The 18,362-nt window shown below is 49.8% G+C and overlaps 1 protein-coding gene across 5 annotated transcripts; it reads right to left on the bottom strand.

Annotated features, from left to right (window-relative positions):
- Positions 1 to 1,935: 1,935 nt before the first annotated feature.
- ITGA10 (integrin subunit alpha 10) lies at positions 1,936 to 18,337 on the bottom strand. 5 transcript variants are annotated; one of them, XM_047724570.1, is made up of 30 exons: positions 17,589 to 18,337; positions 15,421 to 15,532; positions 15,127 to 15,236; positions 14,838 to 14,929; positions 14,492 to 14,606; positions 13,630 to 13,757; positions 13,305 to 13,453; positions 12,610 to 12,760; positions 12,247 to 12,412; positions 12,042 to 12,115; positions 11,658 to 11,802; positions 11,324 to 11,472; positions 10,955 to 11,098; positions 10,605 to 10,808; positions 10,009 to 10,139; positions 9,253 to 9,419; positions 9,018 to 9,160; positions 8,521 to 8,634; positions 8,236 to 8,321; positions 7,946 to 8,087; positions 7,682 to 7,774; positions 7,448 to 7,524; positions 7,250 to 7,339; positions 6,739 to 6,817; positions 6,481 to 6,594; positions 5,958 to 6,038; positions 5,702 to 5,815; positions 4,284 to 4,379; positions 3,893 to 4,006; positions 1,936 to 3,595 (listed from the first exon to the last, which is right to left on the bottom strand). In XM_047724570.1, exons 1-30 carry the CDS (start codon positions 17,638 to 17,640, stop codon positions 3,530 to 3,532), a joined length of 3,498 nt encoding a protein of 1,165 aa, XP_047580526.1. In that variant the 5' UTR covers positions 17,641 to 18,337; the 3' UTR covers positions 1,936 to 3,529. The 5 variants fall into 5 exon arrangements, 4 of the variants coding, with proteins under 4 accessions (XP_047580526.1, XP_047580528.1, XP_047580527.1 ...); XM_047724572.1 differs by having other exon boundaries at positions 10,009 to 10,112; XM_047724571.1 differs by having other exon boundaries at positions 10,605 to 10,805.
- Between the last annotated feature and the right edge of the window lie 25 nt (positions 18,338 to 18,362).

The following is an 18,362-nucleotide window of genomic DNA, read 5'->3' as shown; positions in this document are numbered from 1 at the left end:
GCTGCCATGTTGCATAGCAACCACCTTTGCCATTATTTGTTTCCATGTTTGTTTTTCCTACAAGACTGGGCTCTTTGGTTGTAGGAGTGGTGTTTTATATTGTTCTCATTGCCGGGCACATGGTAGGTGCTTAATGGCTCATGAGTGAATGAATGAAAGATGAAGGAGGGGATGAAGAAGCAACAGAGAAGAAAGGAAGGGATACTCCTGTGTCTGAGGAGAGCCTGTTCTTTCCACAGTGGCTTCTCAAAACAGCGCTGCCTCAAAGGAAGAGGTAACAAGCTTACTGAAGGATAGGGTGGGTTAGAGAAAGTCCCATTCTGGAGCTCAAGGCTAGAGAAGAGAGGGACCTCTAGGTGGGGAAAATATTTAAAATGCTCTTTTAATCACATGGATAAAGAATTAGATGAACCAGTCCTCGAAGAAATCCATCTACCTTTCGGTGCTGATTGGGGATAAAGAGGGGGAGATCTGTCCACATTACCACATCAGAAAGTGTATGCTCCACAAAGGCTGATCAAGCAATAGCTTATGTGAAGTGCACTGAGGGTCACCATGGACTCCTCCTGCCACAAATAACTCACCAGCTTGCCACGGAATGGTTGTCTCTGCCTATTGGCCGGACCAGCCACCATTTTTGGAGTTAAGCAACAGAGAGAGAGAGACGTGGTCTTATTTCTAAGACCGTTGCTTACGTGCACATGTCCCTCGAAGGTACTAGAAGAACACTGGATGTCTAAAAAAAATCAAGTAGACTTGATTTCTACCACTAGAACCTTCTAATGGTCTTAGTGGGCATGAGGGCTTATGTCAAAGGGGATGAAGCATGGGATAAGATTTAGCGTCAGAAAACAATAACACACAGGAGAAACAAATCTTCAGGGCCTGTGTGAAGGGGAGGTGGGTCACCAGATTAGGAACATACCCGGTGCTTCCGTAGACCTTCTGACTTAATCCTCATGATACACAGGGAAGGCTGATTATTTTATAACAAAATATTTTTATAACAACAGTTAACCTTTATTGAGTACCTAGTATATGTTCACTTTACTTGAATTATCTCATTTGGTCCTCACAACCTTAGTAAGTTTATTTATTTTTTTAAAGATTGTATTTATTTATTTGACAGACAGATCACAAGTAGACAGAGAGGCAGGCAGAGGGAGAGGGAGAAGCAGGCCCCCCGCTGAGCAGAGAGCCCGATCTGGGGCTCCATCCCAGGACCCTGGGATCATGACCCAAGCCGAAGGCAGAGGCTTTAACCCACTGAGCCACCCAGGTGCCCCACAACCTTAGTAAGTTTAAAGACAAGAAAGTCAAGACTTAAATAAATTAAATCCATTCAAGGTCAAAAAGTGGTATAGCTGAGATTTAAACCCAAGTCTGTCTTCATTTTTTTTTTAATATTTTATTTATTTAATTGACAGAGAGAGATCACAAGTAGGCAGAGAAGCAGGCAGGAAACAGGCTCCTTGCTGAACAGAGAGCCTAATGTGGGGCTCGATCCCAGGACCCTCTATCCCAGGACCCTGAGATCATGACCTGAGCTGAAGGCAAAGGCTTTAACCCACTGAGCCACCCAGGTGCCCCTCTGTCTTCATTCTTAATCACTGTACCTCTTACTGCTATGTGAGCCTCAGGGTAGTTATGACTCGCCCAAGACCACACAGCTAATAAATGGCAGACCTGGGGTTTCAATATAGGCCTATGTGCTTACCAGATCTACACAATTTATAGTCTGTAGTCACTTAACTAGATGAGGATTGCAGGAGGCTAGAAGACATCTCCAGGGAGAGAATCACAGAAAACATTCCGAATATCTTATAACTTTGCCTTCCAGGAACTCAACTGTATAAGGTCTCGGACAATCTGAGAATCTTTCTCTCACAATTCCTGAGCAGTCCATATCCTAGGGAACTCAAAGAGAGCCAGATGTAATTTGACACTGAACTTTATTTGTTCTGACCATCTGATATGCTGTCCACACTGCTAGGAAACAGAGACAATGTCCTATGCAGAAGACCAGAGACGTGCCAAGATAAACATGCCCAGGCCACAAGAACAGCCCTGAAGAACAAGTTCTGTGGCTCCTGGTCAACTGCCCATCAGGTCTCCTCTCCTCTCAGCACAAAACAGGTGCAGATTCTTCAAATGGCCATCAGAGCCACAGCTTGGAGACCAATAACAGACTTTGGTATCCAAAGTCTTGATGACAAAGAAATATACGTTATTCAGTCATTGGTGGAGAATCTAATTCGCTCTACTACTGGTCAGAACCACCTCACCAGGTGACCCAGAGATGGAAATTGGAACTTTCCAGTAAATATCAGGCAAGGGCTGGCAAACTGACTCCACCAGAGAAGCCCTACCAGGAATAACTACAGTGGCCCCAGAAACATTTTCCTAGGAACTATTTGTGCCACACAACCAATGATAAGCAGATAAGGGCTTGCTCCCCAGAGACCTCCTGTCACCCACTTTGGCTTCTCCATCAATGCAGACGTGACTAGGGTCTATGGGGTGTTTAGACCCCCATGGAGCTGCTGCTTCCCAAAGCCGGTGAAAGGGTTTCCCACCATCAAGAGGAAATCGTCTCCCTTCTCTCTGGTTTCTAGAAGGTGACCCTAAGAAGGGCTCTTGAGTGTGTGAGACCGGAGAGAGGAGAAAACACCCCCCAGGGTATCCAACTCTCTCCACTGGCCATGACCAAAGCAACAAGACTCTTCTCTGCTATTCCAGCTCTAGCCACCTGGGGGCCCGTGGCTCCGGGGAATCAGGAGCCCTGCCCTGGCTTTGCTCCCAGGGTAGGCCTCGAGTTGGGAAACCCATGCCCCGAAGGCCTGGGGCAGCTCCATTTCACAGGCACCTGAGGGCGGGCCAGGGCACCATGAAGTCTCAGGTTTCAGGGGGATGGCAGTTGCCCGTCTAAGACTTCTCTGTTCCTTGGAATTGTACAGAATGTCTCTTGTGGCTTTTCCTCCTCCCTCCTTTTTTCCTGTTGACTCTCCCCATCCGGCTCTCTGAATCACCAGACTCCACAGGAAAGCAGCAGATGTTGACTTTACTTTTTGAAGCCAACGTCAGCTCCCTTCTGTGGAGTGGGGAGCAGACAGGAAGGTGAGAGGCAGGGAATGGAGGAGGATCTGCCCTCACCCTTTCCAAATGTGAGGGAGGATTGTAGGGGGAATCTAAAAGATACCAGGGAACCTGGGCAAAAAAATTATTGATTCCTGGGGATAAGGAAAAAGGGGCACCCAACCAAGGCCCCAGGGTTGACTGTGTCAGCGGGATCCTGAGAAGGGAAGCACAGGGGGAGAGTGTTTCTGTTTTGGGCGCCAGCCCTTGTCTTCTGAGGTAAGGCCTCATCTCATGCCAGCAGCATCTTCATGACTCAAAAGTCAAGTCAGGCTGCAGGTCTGGGGAGACAGTCTAGAGGCTCTTCTTGTCCAGCTGAGCCCCCAAACCTCGGCTCTCACTCAAGTCTTTTGGAGAAGCTGCCAAGAGGACTTTCTAGGGCTTTATTCTACATTCATTGCTCTAACTTCTCTTCTCTTTTTTCTTCCTCGGGGATTTTCTTTCGGGCAAAGAAGCCAAGCTGTAGAGGAAGAGAGAAGAGTCATCACCCAATGTCTTCCTTGGGGACCTTACCAAGGGCCCTCAGACATATCTGAAATCTTCACTTTTGTTCTGCTCCCAAAAATGAGATTCTAGTTTATTTTATTTGGCTTAGTTTCATTCAGCCAACATTTGTAGAGTATAGTGGAAGAGATCCGGGCAGAACACCCATAGCCTACTTAGCTGGCCAGCACAAATCCAGTTCTCCCTGCCATATTCCAGGAGCCCTCAACTCACGGGCGTCATGTCCCATACTTACCACCAAAGCTGTGCTTACCTTCCAAAGACAGAAGACAAGGAGAGCAAGCAGGAGCAGCCCTCCCAGGACACTGCCAATGAGGATCCATAGGGAGATGAGGACAGGGCGCGTCTGAATCACCTCCAGCAGGCTCTGTATAGGGAGGAGAGCTGTTTGGTACTGATATCCTTTCTCCCAGCTAGCCTCACTTCACATATGAGGGTGAAATAGAAGCCTCAAAATAGAATAAAAAGAAAGCAACTGAGGCAGGAATAAAGGGAATGGGACCCCAGTGTCCTGATTTATCCCTTCTGACTCCCCAGCTGCTGCCTTATGAGGATATCTCTGTTCTAAAAAAGCCCCCAGGTGCCCTTGCTGCATTCCCACCCTCACTCTTTCCATGGCTCTCAAACTCAGGATCCTGTCCCACCTCACTCCAACGAGAGGCTTCTGTCAGCTGTAGGACACTGCCCTCCTTAGCTCCCAGCTCAAAGGTGCTGACCACTGTCAGAGACTTGAATTTGGCCTGTGGAAGACATTGAAAATGAGCCATCATAGGTGGTGTGGTCTTAGAACCCCAATAACAAAGATGAGGCTGGTAGGCATAACTTCCAGCATCTTTTAGACGAGAAGAAAAGGCTGAAGATCAATGGAGAAAGAGAGGAAGGGTAATAGAGGGATGAGCCCCTGGCCCTTCATATATGTGTTTGCCCTACCCAGTATTATTTAGCTCCCCTTTCTTTGGCTAACCCCTGCCCTTTCTTCAGGTTGAAGTTTAGAGTTCATCCCCTCTGGGAATTAGGAAGTGTTTCCTTCTAACCTCCGTCACCCTGGATTAGGTCATAATATTCTGTTTACATCTCTGTCTTTCACCACCAGATTAGAAGATCCTTGAGGTCAAGAGCTCTGTCTCATAAACATCTGTGTCTCTAGTGCCTAGTGCCTAACACACTCTCAAGTACACACTGGTTTCTCAATAAAGCTTTATTGAAAAAATAAATGAATGAATGAAAAATGGATACCAAAGAGTGATAGAGAACCAGACTTGGAGAAGGATGGTGTCTCAGACTTAACTTTCCCATAAAATATGCCTACATCCCAGGGATCTTGTGCTATTCACAGTAAATCACCCCTCATAGCTGTTATAGCTGTTATAATTAATAGCTGTTATAATTAAGATGTCATTTCCCTACTTAGACAATCACACTGACTCCTGACTGCCTATCACATTGAGTTGAATTTCATCTCCCTAGCTTTGGAGAACTTTCATAACCTAGATCCATTTCAGCTCTACAATCTTGCCTCCCAGTACCCTCCAATACCTATCATGCACGTAATATCAACTATCCATTCATTCATTTAAGAGACATGTATTGGGCCACTATAATGAGTTAGGCATGGTGCTAAGTGTTGGGGATATTCTCCTCAGTGTCTGCCTAATACAGGTCCTTTTACATAGTAGGCTCTTGATAGATTATTAATAACAAAAAATTTTTATTTAAAGTTTTTAAAAACAAAAAATTAATTAATTAATTGGCTAAATTTTCGTATCCTATAAATGTTGGTTATTGATATAACACAAGGGATGATAAACAGAGGAAAATATAGGGACAATAACTAGTTTTAATGAATCCATCTCATTATTCATTTATTCTTTACAACCCCATGAAGTAGGTATTATCTTCCCCACTCTAGAGATGGAGAGAAAGAATGAGAGAGATTAAATAACTTGTTTAAGGTCCAACAGCTCGTGAGAGACAAAGGTGGAACTTGAACATGAGTCTTTTCCAAAGACTAGGCTGAAGTTCCAGGAAGGAGTGGAAGAGAAGAGTGGAAGAAAAGATTTACCCTCCGGAAAAATTCATTGTGAACCAGCCTCAGTAGTCCAACAGAGACCTCAGTCCCCTTTGCCAGTCGCCCAAGATGGCACCTCACGACCTGACAGCGAGTGTTCGTCCCATTCTGCCGGAAGAGAGAACCAGATAAAGATCTTGGGGTGGAAAAATCACCTACTCCCCACTCCCCTGTCCCAAGTCTCTGAAGTCTACCACTCCCCACTGCATTCCCACTCTGGACATCTTCTTCACCTTCTTGTGATTCATACCAGTCTGCTTGTGTGCGGAAACTCCTCTGGGTGCACAGTGGGCCTTGGGGGCTTGGTCAGGTTCTGTACCGTGCAGCTTGCCTACAGGGAGATGCAATTTGAGTGACCCTCTTTTTTTTCTTTTTTAAAGACTTTATTTATTTATTTGACAGAGAGAGACAGCGAGAGAGGGAACACAAGCAGAGGGAGTGGGAGAGGGAGAAGCAAGGTTCCTGCTGAGCAGGGAGCTGCACACGGGGCTCGATCCCAGGATCCCAGGATCATGACCCGAGCTGAAGGCAGACGCTTAATGACTGAGCCACCCAGGCGCTCCTTGAGTGACCCTCTTGATGGTGAGAGGCCAGCCACTCCAGGCTGAGCAGGAGCACACTCCCCACGTATACTCCCCACGTATGCCACATGTGTTAAAGAAAGGTCCCCCAGGGTGAGGGGTCCTGAGAGCAGTGACCCAGCAGATAGAGGGACTGGGGAAATTCACCAGGTTGAGGTGGTAGGGTTCCATACACCCTTAGCCCAGACTTACATTGTTTGTGATGACTTGAGACAATGACAGGAAGTAATTGCCCCCATGGGCTACAGATGGAAGGAGGGCTGAGATGACCAGGCCACTGACCACATAGCAGCCAAGGTTCTGAACCTATGAGGAGGGTTGGAAATGGGAAGAAGTAGGAGACAGAAGCTCCTTCCTCATCTGTTCCCCTTTGTCCTAGGTGCCACTGGAAAATGAAAAGAGACTCCTCCCCCTCCCCCTGCTCATGCCAAGGTCCCTCCAGCTTCTCACCCTAAGAGTGGTTTTGAATTCGGGACCCACCAGGAGGGTCCTGTATGGGTGAACCTCATAGCGGTGCAGAGTGGACTCACTGCGTGGACACCAAGTCAGAAGAACACAGTCACAGCCATGACACAGACACAGGGGCACATGATCAGCCCATAGACATGGATTCAGGGAAGGCAGAACCAGCACATGGATAAAGAGATGGTGGTACATAAAGAAGATCGAAATGGGATATGACATGGAGTTGGCACAAACTTGATGGCCACATCCCATACCCCTCACCCCACCTGCAATCCCCAGGGCCTAGAGCAAAGCCCTAATCCTAGGATACATAGGTATAACTATACCTAGGAAAGTAAGTTGCTTAAAAATTTGAACTGGAGTGGGATTGAGGGCAAAAAGATGGAGCAGCCCCAAAGGTTTGGGGGAAACACCAAAACACATGGAAGAAAAGGAAGGAAACTTAGAATATGAGTCTGGGGTCAAAATGGAGGGCTAGCAGGGAGATGAGCCATACCTGGAGAATAGAAGGTGGGGTTCATATTGAACGTGGGCTGAGGTCTGGGCTGTGTTATCTTGAAGGGTCCCATTTCTCTCCAGGCTATTGCTGTAGGGTTAGAGGGAGAGGCTCACGTCCTAGCCCCCTCTCATATACCCTTTCCCCCCAACAAGCCCCAACAGGAGAGGCCTGGGAGGAAGTTCCTTTTGCTCTCACCTGGTGGCAGTCAGCCTCACAAGGACCTGGCTCAGGAGGGAAGAGCAGCTAAACTCAAACTCCAGCAGGAAGGTCACCTGGGGTCATATGGGGTCATGGTCTCTTCCTCTTCATGAGGCCAGCAGGGCACCAGGAGCTCTTGTGTACCCCTTCCCTAAATTCCCAGGCCCCGCAGATTCCAGCCCCTGCTGTCTCAGAGCTGCTCTCTCTTTCTCGTTCTGGGCCCCCACTCACCTTGGCTCCAGTCCGAAAGACAGGGTGCCCCACACTGCAGAGCCGGACATGGGGAGAAGGGGTGGTGCATTCCACCTTCACTGGGCTGTCCCTCTGAGAGCAGAGGAGTGGGGGTGGTGCCAGAGCTGAGGCTGCAGGGGCTCTCCTGCCCGCAGCCTCCAAACACTGAGCCTTTCTCTGGAGCCCTTCACAGCCCAGGTCAATACCCCAATCTCCATTCTCCTCCCACCCTGACTCCTCCCAAACCTCCTCTGCCCCAGGCACCTGAGGCATGAAACTGGCCAGGTGGAGGTTTCTAGAGAAGCTGAGACTCAGGCTAGTGTTGTAGGCATTTTCCTTCCTGTTCTCCAGGGTTGCTGACACCAACACTTTCTGCCGATCCCCTCGAACCACGAATGGGTCCTTCCTAGGATAAGGGAGAGCCCAGGAGTTGAAAAAGCTGTGAAAAGCATCACTTCTGCTTACCTGGGCAAGAAACAACCCTCTTGCTCCCTTCAAGTTCCTTCCCATCTGTCTCAGGTCACCCTGGTTGGGCTAGCTCATGTCTGTCTCACCTGGAGCCTTTGATGTCCATATTAGCCCGAAGCACCAGGTCTGTGACACATTCATTGTCAGGGCCACAGTCCTTTGAGAAGGGGACCTAAAGGGGAAAGAAGGGGGTGAGGACTGATAGGAAGACAAGGAGAAAGGAATGGAATTGGGGCAAAGTAAAAAGAGAAGAGCGGAGGCCCAGGTCAAATTTTGCTGTGCTATCAGGTGTCCACCCTCCATGTCTCTCAAATTCACTGAGAGGGGCAGTGTTGGGACCCAGGGGTGGGGTGGGGCTTGGCACTGCTGACCAGCTTTCTTATGGAGGTGGGTGAGCCCTCATCCAGCACAGGCCCCGGCTTCGTGGTGTTGTCCAATGCAAAGGTCACAGTCAAGGCCAGTGGCCGGAGGTAATCGGAGGTATCCTAAGGAAAACCAGAGTAGAGGATCATGGGGAGCCAGGTTCAGGTGTATAACCCTGGCCCCTGGCACAATGGGATGACTGAGCACCTTCTGTATGCTGGGTACTGTCCTAAGGTATCAATCTCATTACACCGGATTCTAACACAACTCCCTTGACGTAGTTATTATTAGTATCTCCTCCTCTGAGGTGTGCAGGCTGTGTGACTTGCCAGAGTTCACAGGCAGTAGAGGACGGAGCTAGGCTTCAAACCCAGATCAGGCTGACCTTCCTCACTTTCCCGCCTTGGCCTTGGCTTTTGGGCCAGTCCAGCAGGAATTCCTCCTCCAGTCAGCCTTCCCCTGGCTCCCATGCCCTGTGGCTAACAAAGCATTACCCTCTCCTCACCAGCACGTGGAAGCGCAGCTGCTCACAAGTGACATTTCCCACACTGAGCCGGAGCCGCCGTGGGGACAGCCTCTGGCCAGAGCCGTCAAATACGGCTCGTGCCCCTGCTGTCCACTCATCCAGGGATGCTGTAAAGCGCAGATCTGGATGGGGCAGGTAGGAGCGAGGGTGAAGAGGGGTCCAGGGACCGAGGCAGGCTGGGTTGAGAGGTGCTTAGGATGCTTGGGTCACTCACAGAATCGGTGATCCCAGCGGCCGGGAGTGCGCGAGGTCACTTGAAAACAAAGGGCTGCAGATAGGCAGGCTGCCTCCTGGCCTCGCCGGCTGCAGTCCCTCTGAACCACACTGATGGCTGGTGGGGTCACCTCCAGGGAGGGGGCCAGGTGGACGATGGGCCGGGAGCTGGGAGCAGGGTGGGGAAGAAATGCTAGCCAAGAGGAAAGCCCTTTGAAAAAGGCAGTCCCCAGTATTGGCCTCTCAAAGGTCAAGGACAAGAACAAGGGGCTGGATGTACACGTGTCACCCTCCCCAGAATCTTCGGGCAGAAAGAGAATAGCTGACATTGAAGAAATCCTTGCCGTACGCTAAGCACCACGTCAAGATCTTTACCCCACTGGGGCACTGGATCCTCAGAACAAGCCTATGAGGTAGGCACTGTGATTGTTCCCATTTTCAGAACTAGGAAATGGAGGAACAGAGTAAATTGGTCAAGAAATCCAAATCTAGGGTGCATGGGTGGCTCCGTGGGGTAGGTTAAGTGTCTACATTCAGATCAGGGCATCATCCCAGCAGGGAGCCTGCTCCTTCCCCTCCCTCTGACCCTCCCCCGGGGCTTGTGCTCTCCCTTGCTCACTCTCTCTGGCAAATAAATGAAATCTTTAAAAAAAAAAAAAAAAAGAAAAGAAAAGAAAAGAAAGAAATCCAAATCTCAGTCTGTGGCTCCCAAGCCCTTGCTTTTCACAGCTTATAGTCCTGGGCTGGGATGGCTCACCTGAGCAGGACGGCTGCCCCCTGCGCCCCCACAGCCACATCTACCAGGTCATCTCCATCCAGATCCAGCCGGCCATCCACACTGCGGCCAAAGTAGGTGAGGGTCTGTGGCATGGAGATGGCAGCAATCCTCTGAGAGGAAGAAAGGAGAAACTGAGCAGGGACACTCATGCCTGGGGACCCAGGCCACACACCTGGCACACAATAAGGAATAAGAGAATAAGAAGCGGGGGGACGCCTGGGTGGTTCTGTTGGTTAAGCATCTGGCTTTGGCTCTAGTCATGGCCCCAAAGTCCTGGTATAGAGCCCTGCATCGGGCTCCCTTCTCAGTGGAGAGTCTGCTTCTTCCTCTGCCTCTCCCCCTCAAATAAATAAAATCTTAAAAGGAGAGAGAGAGAGAATAAGAAGGAATAAGAGAAACTAGCCTGTGTCCAGGACTCCCTAGTACAGCAAACTCTATCCTACCCGACTACTGATAAAAAAAAAAAATACTTGTCCATTTTGGGTTGCAAGGTCAGGGAAACACCAATGAACGAGGAGCACACCCCCTACTCCTTCCTTCCACCCACTTCCCTGCTTTATCCAAACACTCCTGACCTGGGCGGGCCGGGGCCTAAGCCCACTCTGGGTGCCATGATACAGGTACAGTGCTCCATGATGCCCATCCTCCAGGGGCGCCCCCACAGCCACATCAGCAAAACCATCTTGGTTCAAATCAGGAAGGGCACCCATGGCAAAGCCAAACCGAGCATCCTGGGGGGGTTCTGGCTGAAGCGTTCCCTGGAGTGTTAGCAAGGACTGCTGGTGGAGGGAGAAGACAGAAGATGCTGACCTGGCCTGGTAGTCCCAGCATCTCAGCCAGCCTGTGAATGGAAGAAACTTCCCTCCCTTCTCCCCTTCACGCCCTCCTCTGCAGACAAGTTCAAGGGGGACCCAGCAAGTCTCACCTGACCCACCAGATACACATAAACACGTCCTGTTTCCTTGTTTTGGGGTCCCAGGAACATGGGGGCACCCACAAGTAAGACATCGGTTGTTCCATCCCCATCCGTATCCAATGGGCAGAGCTCACTGCCAAAGTAGGAGCCAATCTGGGGAGCGGTGGGGAGTGGTGACCCCAGAGAAAAGACAAGGTGATTGTGGACAATTGAGAGGTATCTGCCAGCCTGCCCTTCTCGTCCTCACACGCCTGACAGACTCTGCCAACCAGAATTCAACAGACTTTTCAGGCTCCTCTCTTAGCCCTTCCCTTTCCTCCCCCACAGCCTGAAGGTCCCTCAGGTTCCAAGGGTCCCACCCTCCCTTGGATGCCCTACCTGCTCCCCCTGCAGGCTCTGGGCAACCCTCACAGCCCCATCTTTCTTAAGCTGGAAGGCGATGACCTTTCCTCTATGTCTAAACCGAGGAGCCCCTGAGAGAAAGAGGCGGCGTCCACCCCGCAAAAGCATGGAGGAAACAGAGTAACCTAGAAGTGGGCAAGGAATCAGGGTGAAAGAGTAAAAAGATGGGGTCAGAGTAGGAGGGTTACCTAAAGGCACAGGAGGAGGTCCCAAGGAAATTAGCAGATGGGTGAGACACTGCTCTTACACCCCCCACTGGTGAAACATTTCCTCCTCACCCCCTCATCACCTGCAACCCTCCGCTACTCACCCAAGTAGGCTGCGTGGTTTTGCAAAGCAGGGGGGAACTCATCTTCCAGGGCTGTCCGTGGGGGAAAAAGGCGGTGACCGTCTTCAAGCCATAACACGGAGCCCCCCCAGTCATAGGCCCCCACCATTCCAAAGAGAATCCCATCCTGTTGGGCAGAAACAGATGGGGACTCTTGAAAAGACAACAGGAAATGAGGAGTAAAAACCCCAGGAGTGAGAAGTCACTAAGAGTATGCTGGGATCTGTTGGAAAGGCACGGAAGGGTCAGCATGGACATTGGTTAAAGGAGAAATCTAGAAGAGCCCTGGGGTGAAGTTGCCTGAGTCTCAGGTTGGGAGGAGTCAGATGTTGAGAGGGGTCACAGCAGGGTCAGAGTCTGTCCAACCTTTAGCCGATGAGTAGAGAAACCAATCTGAGACATTTCCAGGCCAAAAGAGCTTTCATTTTCTCCACGGGACCCTTGAGCATGAGAAAACATCAAGGCAGTATCAGGGAAGACATCTCCTCTGACTTACTGAACTCACCACAGAACCCCACCTACACCCAGCCTGCCCCCTCCCTATCCCTCATTTCTCCAGGGTAGTCATTACCCTCAAGGCCAAAAATCCGGTCTCCCAGTGCATCTACAATGTCAGTCAGTGCAGCTTCATCGGTGACATTGAAGAAGAATCTCTCATCTGGGTCACTGGCAATCGTCCTGATTTCCTGCAGGAAAGAGGTGGGGTCTCGCTGTCTCCGGAGGTAGTGGCCAAGGACCTGGGGACAGGAGATCCAGGTGGGGTCAGTTAGCTATGCGGAGGGAGATGTCAGAGCTGGCCCAAGAATGCAGTCAAAGTGAAGGAAGGGAAAGATGGCTGATCTTTGGGAAGTGCTTACTGCCCATCTTCTTCAAGTTCCCAGTCCTCAGTGTCACCACCCCCCTCCATCCCACCAGGTCCAGAGGACATTCTCACCGCGATCCCATAGCGGGTCACTCTTCTAGCCTCACAGGCCTTTAGTGCTGTAGGAAGCTCCTCCCCATCATGCGATTCTCCATCGGTGACAACCACCAGCAGCCGGGCAGCCTCTGGTCGACTCCCACGGGACGGACTGAATCCTTCTGTGCTGAGAAGAGAGAGAAAGTAGTGAGGTGTGATCACATGTATGCAAACAAACACACACACACACACACACACACACACACACACACACACTGTCAGCAGTTCACCGAAGTCCGGCATCGCCTTTTAGTCCATCTCCCTGACAGTGTCTGGCAAGGGGACTGGCATACAGTAAGGACTAAAACGTTTGAATGACATAGAACATATAGAGCAGCATATCCTCCACGCAAATAAGTACAAAATCCATTTACTCGTAGGCTCATTCAGCAACTATTCCATTGGAGAGAGGACACACTCAGAGAGTATGAATCATGTTTGGCAAGCAGGATAGGACATGAGTGGTGGAGAACCCAAAGGCAGAGAGTGCAGGAATAGGGAGAGTTCCAGCTACAGTGATAAATAAATCAGAAACATGGAAAGACACAAACATAGACACTTTGAAGAATGTGATGAGAATGTGATGAGATGTGCTGTACTCCAGACCCTCCCCTAACTCTTCCAGGCCCTCCTCACTCTGGCCTCCCAGGCTCCCCTTCCCAATGCCTCACCAGGCCACCAGGATTGCTTGGGCAGTCTTTGTTTCTCGTCCCTCTCTTCGACTCAGGTTCCTCGCTGCCCTCACCACTTCTTCCTTGGTTCGGAAATCTCCCAGGGACCACTCATGCACAGGGCTCTCCCCATATTGTACAAGTCCCACCTGAAAACAATGTGCGCCCTCACATGGAATGCATATACTGAGGGAGAAGACAGTATGTGAGGGCAGGGAGAGGGGCGTTTGGATACTCCCAAAGACACTGCCTACATTCACCTCCACTCCTCCCCCATCCCTGCCATCTCTACCCCTACAAGGCCATCCATATTGCCGTCTCTTACCTGTATCTGCTCTGGGTCAATAAACAGTCTCCCTACCAGTCTTCGCAGGAAAGTCTGAACTTCAGACCAGGGGTAGATGCTGTTGGAGCCATCCAAGACGATGACAACATCCATGTAGGTGGGACAGCCTAGGAGGAAGGGGTTGCGATGAGGACCAGAGGGGTAGAAAGATATTGGGCATGGGGACAACAAGGGAAGAGGTCACAGGAGTGTACATTCCATTCAAACACATTTTAGGCACTTCTGAACATGCAAGGAAGGTAGTGTGCTAGGCCCTGGGTCAATGTAGAAATGAGTAAAAGAGGAGAGAGGCATGCATACAATTTACTAGAAGAAGAAAGAGAAGAAGTAGGAGAAGAGGGAGAAGAAGAGGAAGAAGAAGGAGAAGAAAGGAGGAGGAGGAGGAATTAAGGGCTAGGTAGAAACAGGGCACCACCAATGCTGTAGGACAACAGAGGGTCAGTTCTGATGGTAGGGAGTCAAAGGAGGTGGCAACAGAAGACGTTGGAGGAGAGGAGAATATAAGAAAAGGCATTTGCATGGAGAACACTTTAAACAAAAGGACAAGAGGTATAAAATAGATAACAAGGGGAGAATAGGGAGGGAAATGCCATGGCCAAGGCGCAGTGCGTGGAAGGATACGGTGAGAGTTGAGTTTTTGAAGTTGGTTAGATCTGTTCATGGAGTCTTGATGCCCTGGCAAAGAGTCTGAATTCTAATCGGTTAGGAAACATGGAACCTTAGGAAACAATGAGGAAAGCTATGCAGGCCCCCCTGCCCAGCATCATACTCTGTTGCCCCAGCTTTTTCCCACCCTGCACCCGGTTCTGGGACTGAGTCCTCAGGCCCTTCTTCTGCTTACGTTGTGCGGTGGGTGCCAGGCTTCCCTGGGGCTGGAATGAAGCATCTACATGGGCACATATCCCAGAACTGAAGACAGAGGAGCCACAAGCACGGGACCAGAGAGGGGCACAAGCCTGGGGGGTGGGGGGGGAGTGTTACCCCCAGGGCTTGGGAGCACACTCTCAGCACTGCCCCTAGGAACCAGGAGGCACTGGAACCACCCTCTGGGGTTCCCCTCCTTGCTTTCTAGGGTTTTAAACTTCTTGACCTTGACCCTCCACATGGATCAGATTCCCTTACCATGCTGCTCTTTTCTCCGCCAAAATCTTTCAGAGACCCCCACCACCACCCTTCCCTTAGCTCACCATGAATCCCCCATCATTGTCTGTCTCTAGTAGAGACATTCCCAGGTGCATATTCATAGCAGGATGAGATGAATTTCCCAGTGGATAGTCACCTGGTTGGATGAGGATGGAAGAGAATGAGATCATGGGGTCCCCTATGGGGTTCTTGAATTTAGGGCAATTTGGAAAGAGGATGAGATCAGGATCAAGTCAAAGACAAGGGAGTATGTAGGATATGGAGGTGAACATGAGGTGGCTACTAGCCTATCAGGTTAGGGGTTAGGAGGGAAAGAGTGAGGCATCTTCTTACCCAAGTGGCCTTTGGCACATGGAGCACTGTGGGAACCTCCTACAGGGCAGCGATAAACATCACCCCTTCTGTTACCTGAAGGCCCATCCCAGGGGGCACCCACCAGCATCCTGGAGGAGGACATGAGTATAAGCATTTTGTGAACATGACCTTTGAGACAGGCCGGAGGGAAAACATGTAAGGGTAGCAAGACAATTCCAAAAGACCAGAGTCATTTAGATTCCCATCTGCCTTGCCTTCCCTTTAAGAGCTCTACCACAGTCCAATCCCATGGCCCTCTGGTTTCCTCCTCACCATCGACGTCCACCCCCGACATGTTGTAAGACGCTATATCCAAATTCAGCCTCAGGTGGCCCTGGGAATAGGCGTGGGCGATGCACATCCAGATTAAAGGGGGAGCACAGACCTGGGGGGCAGGGTCATAAGGATAGGAGGATGTGGTCAGAGAGACTAATAAATACTGGGAGAGGTACAACCAGAGAGGAAGCACAGAGGGAACATTTTAATCTCAGTCTATCTCCCCGTTTCTTACTCAGATACTCAGAGCTCCAAGCAAGGATGATCTCCTTCCTGTGTTTGGGTCCAGATGTCTAACCTGTGGCCCTCTGCCATGCTGGTGCACAGCTGTATTTCCATTCCCATCCCTGAAATCTCATTCACAGACATGTCTGGAAGGGTCAGGTTCCTCTTTTCCACATCATTCCTCCTACACATCCTCCCCCAGAAGCTGCAAGAGTCAAAGAGGGAGAGGGCCTTTCTGCAGCCCAGAACTACTGTTCCTTCCAGATTCTCCCCAAACTTGGGAACTCAGGGAGGACAAGAGGAGGCTAGTGAGTACTGCTGGTCTCTCCTCTTTCTGTCTCTTCAGGACTCCCAGTGTCATTTTCACATTCTCAATCTCTTTCTCCACTGTCTAGTTCCCTGCATGATTCCAGCCCTGAAAACCTGACTGGTCATTAAATGGGTGGGGCCACTCTCCTGCCCACACACATGGTTTGCCAACCATCCTTACCAAGGGTCCCATCACCCCAAAGTTTCCCACAGCCCACTTCTTTTTGAACTCATCCACCCTCCCAACTGCCCCCTGCTTACCTGACTTTCTTCCTTAACTTTTAGCCCACCCTAAAGACATCCTGTACTCTTGTCCTGGCTGATTCTCTCCCTGTTCCCACTCACACCAATCCTTTTAAAATCAGAGCTGGTATGGGGTACCTGGCAGGCTCAGTCAGTACAGCATGCTATCCTTAACCTGAGGGTTATGAGTTCAAGCCCCATGTTGGGCATAGAATTTACTTAAAAATAAAATTTAAAAAAATTTTTTTAAAGATTTTATTTATTTGACAGAGAGAGAAATCACAAGTAGGCAGAGAGGCAGGCAGAAAGAGAGAGGGGAGGAAGTAGGCTCCCTGCGAAGCAGAGAGCCCGATGCAGGGCTCGATCCCAGGACCCTGGGATCATGACCTAAGCGGAAGGCAGAGGCTTTAACCCACTGAGCCACCCAGGCGTCCCAAAAATAAAATAAAATTTTTAAAATGTAAAGAGGGTTGCCTGGGTGGCTCAGTGGGTTAAGCGTCTGCCTTTGGTTCAGGTCATGATCTTGGGGTCCTGGGATCGAGCCCTGCACCAGGCTCTCTGCTCAGCAAAGAGCCTGCTTCTCCCCCTGTCTCTGCCTGCCTCTCTGCCTGCTTATGATCTCTCTGTGTCAAATAAATAAATAAAATCTTTTTTAAAAATGTAAAGAAATCAGAGCTGGTATTTTAGGAAACAAAGATTATAGGGCACTGGTGAGGAAAAATTCCAAGCCTCTGGTCCCTCCCGTGGTTCTTCCCTGCCCTGCTCTCTCCTTTCAAGCAACTAGCTCTCAGGCCACCCCCACCACCCATGGCTATAAGCTCTGTCTCAAACCACATTCCTCTTCAGAAAGGTGTTTTCTATGTGAGTCTTTTTGCATCCAGGAAACTGGCAGGGATGTATGACTAGCAACCGTAGCTCATTGGTTAAATAAACTGAGTTCTCACCAGAGTTAGTTATGCCTCGGGCTCCAGAGACCACCAAGGGTAGAAGGAAGTTGGGAGGAGAATAGGAATCAGACTAGCCACGTGGAAGGTCACATCATACTTCCTTTCGGTCCACTCACTCCTCCAGAGCTTAGGATAAAGATTTTAGATAATGGGACACAAATCTAACCCAAGGACCTGCCAGTCTCATTCCCGAAGAACTCATATGTGCGGGCATAAGAATGAAAACTTGCACAAACACACAAACATGCACACACACACACACATAAGAATGAAAACTTGCACAAACACACAAACATGCACACACACACACACACACACACGAACCACAGAATCAAGTGTTAACTTACCACCTAACTCCAAAGATTTTAACCTTGAAGTTCCCAACGCCAAACCACCCATACACCTTCCTTCCCCACCAGGAACCAAGTTAACCTTCCTCACCTGTCAGGAACATCACTGGCAAAAGCAGGTGAGGGATGAGGGCGAGTTCCATGCCTGTCTGTTCTCTGTCCGAGTGAGAAGTCCTCTGTGCCTCTGTCCCTCTCCTTTTCTGTTTTCTTTACTTTCCCTCCCATCCTGCCCCCTCCCTCTGGCAGCTAAAAATAAAATGGGAGGAGTGATGGTGGGAACTCCCGGGAGCCCCAGACCAAGGAAAGGAGGAATGAGCGATCTTAGCTAATTTCTCTGCTCTGGTGCTGCCCCCTGGAGGCATCATCTCAATATCCAAAGAGCACAAGTCTTGACTTCTGCAGTTTCTTTCTCTTCCTTTTTTTCTATCCTTTGTTGTCTGTTGCTGGGCAGTTAATGCTTTCCTCAGGTTTGGAATAGACAGTAGGCGTGGGAGACAGAGACTTTTTACTTCTTAACCTTACTTATCTCACCTTGGGATATGGAAAATGAAAGAGCTGGCAACAGTGATATCATTTCCCCTCCCATCCAGGGGAGTCCCAACATCTGAACACAGCCAGCCCACAAACCAAACCTTGCCAGTCACACTTCACTTAGTTCTGTCTGTGACTCAGACTCTGAAGCCTTGTGGCATTATAGCTTTTGGAGGGACTAGAAATTATGAACTGGTATGGGGTGTGGGTTGTGGAACCAGTATAATTACTAATATTAGACCCCATATTCTTAAGTAGGCTATAAACTTCTAAAGTTGGGACCGTGGAGCTTCTTAGCTCTTTGTATCTCTACCTCTTCAGTATATACACTGCA

Source organism: Lutra lutra, chromosome 4 (genome assembly GCF_902655055.1).
Source record: "Lutra lutra chromosome 4, mLutLut1.2, whole genome shotgun sequence".
Taxonomy (NCBI): Eukaryota; Metazoa; Chordata; class Mammalia; order Carnivora; family Mustelidae; genus Lutra; species Lutra lutra.
This window is presented reverse-complemented; position numbering and strand designations above follow the sequence as displayed.

Excerpts from the sequence above, each read along its gene's own strand:
- ITGA10 (XM_047724570.1), bottom strand. The coding sequence starts at position 17,640 with ATGGAACTCGCCCTCATCCCTCACCTGCTTTTGCCAGTGATGTTCCTG. Across the intron at positions 11,803-12,041 it reads TCTCTACTCATCGGCTAAAG|GATGGGATTCTCTTTGGAAT; the intron begins GTTGGACAGACT and ends TCTGCCCAACAG. Across the intron at positions 10,809-10,954 it reads ATGTGTATCTGGTGGGTCAG|CAGTCCTTGCTAACACTCCA; the intron begins GTGAGACTTGCT and ends TCCCTCCACCAG.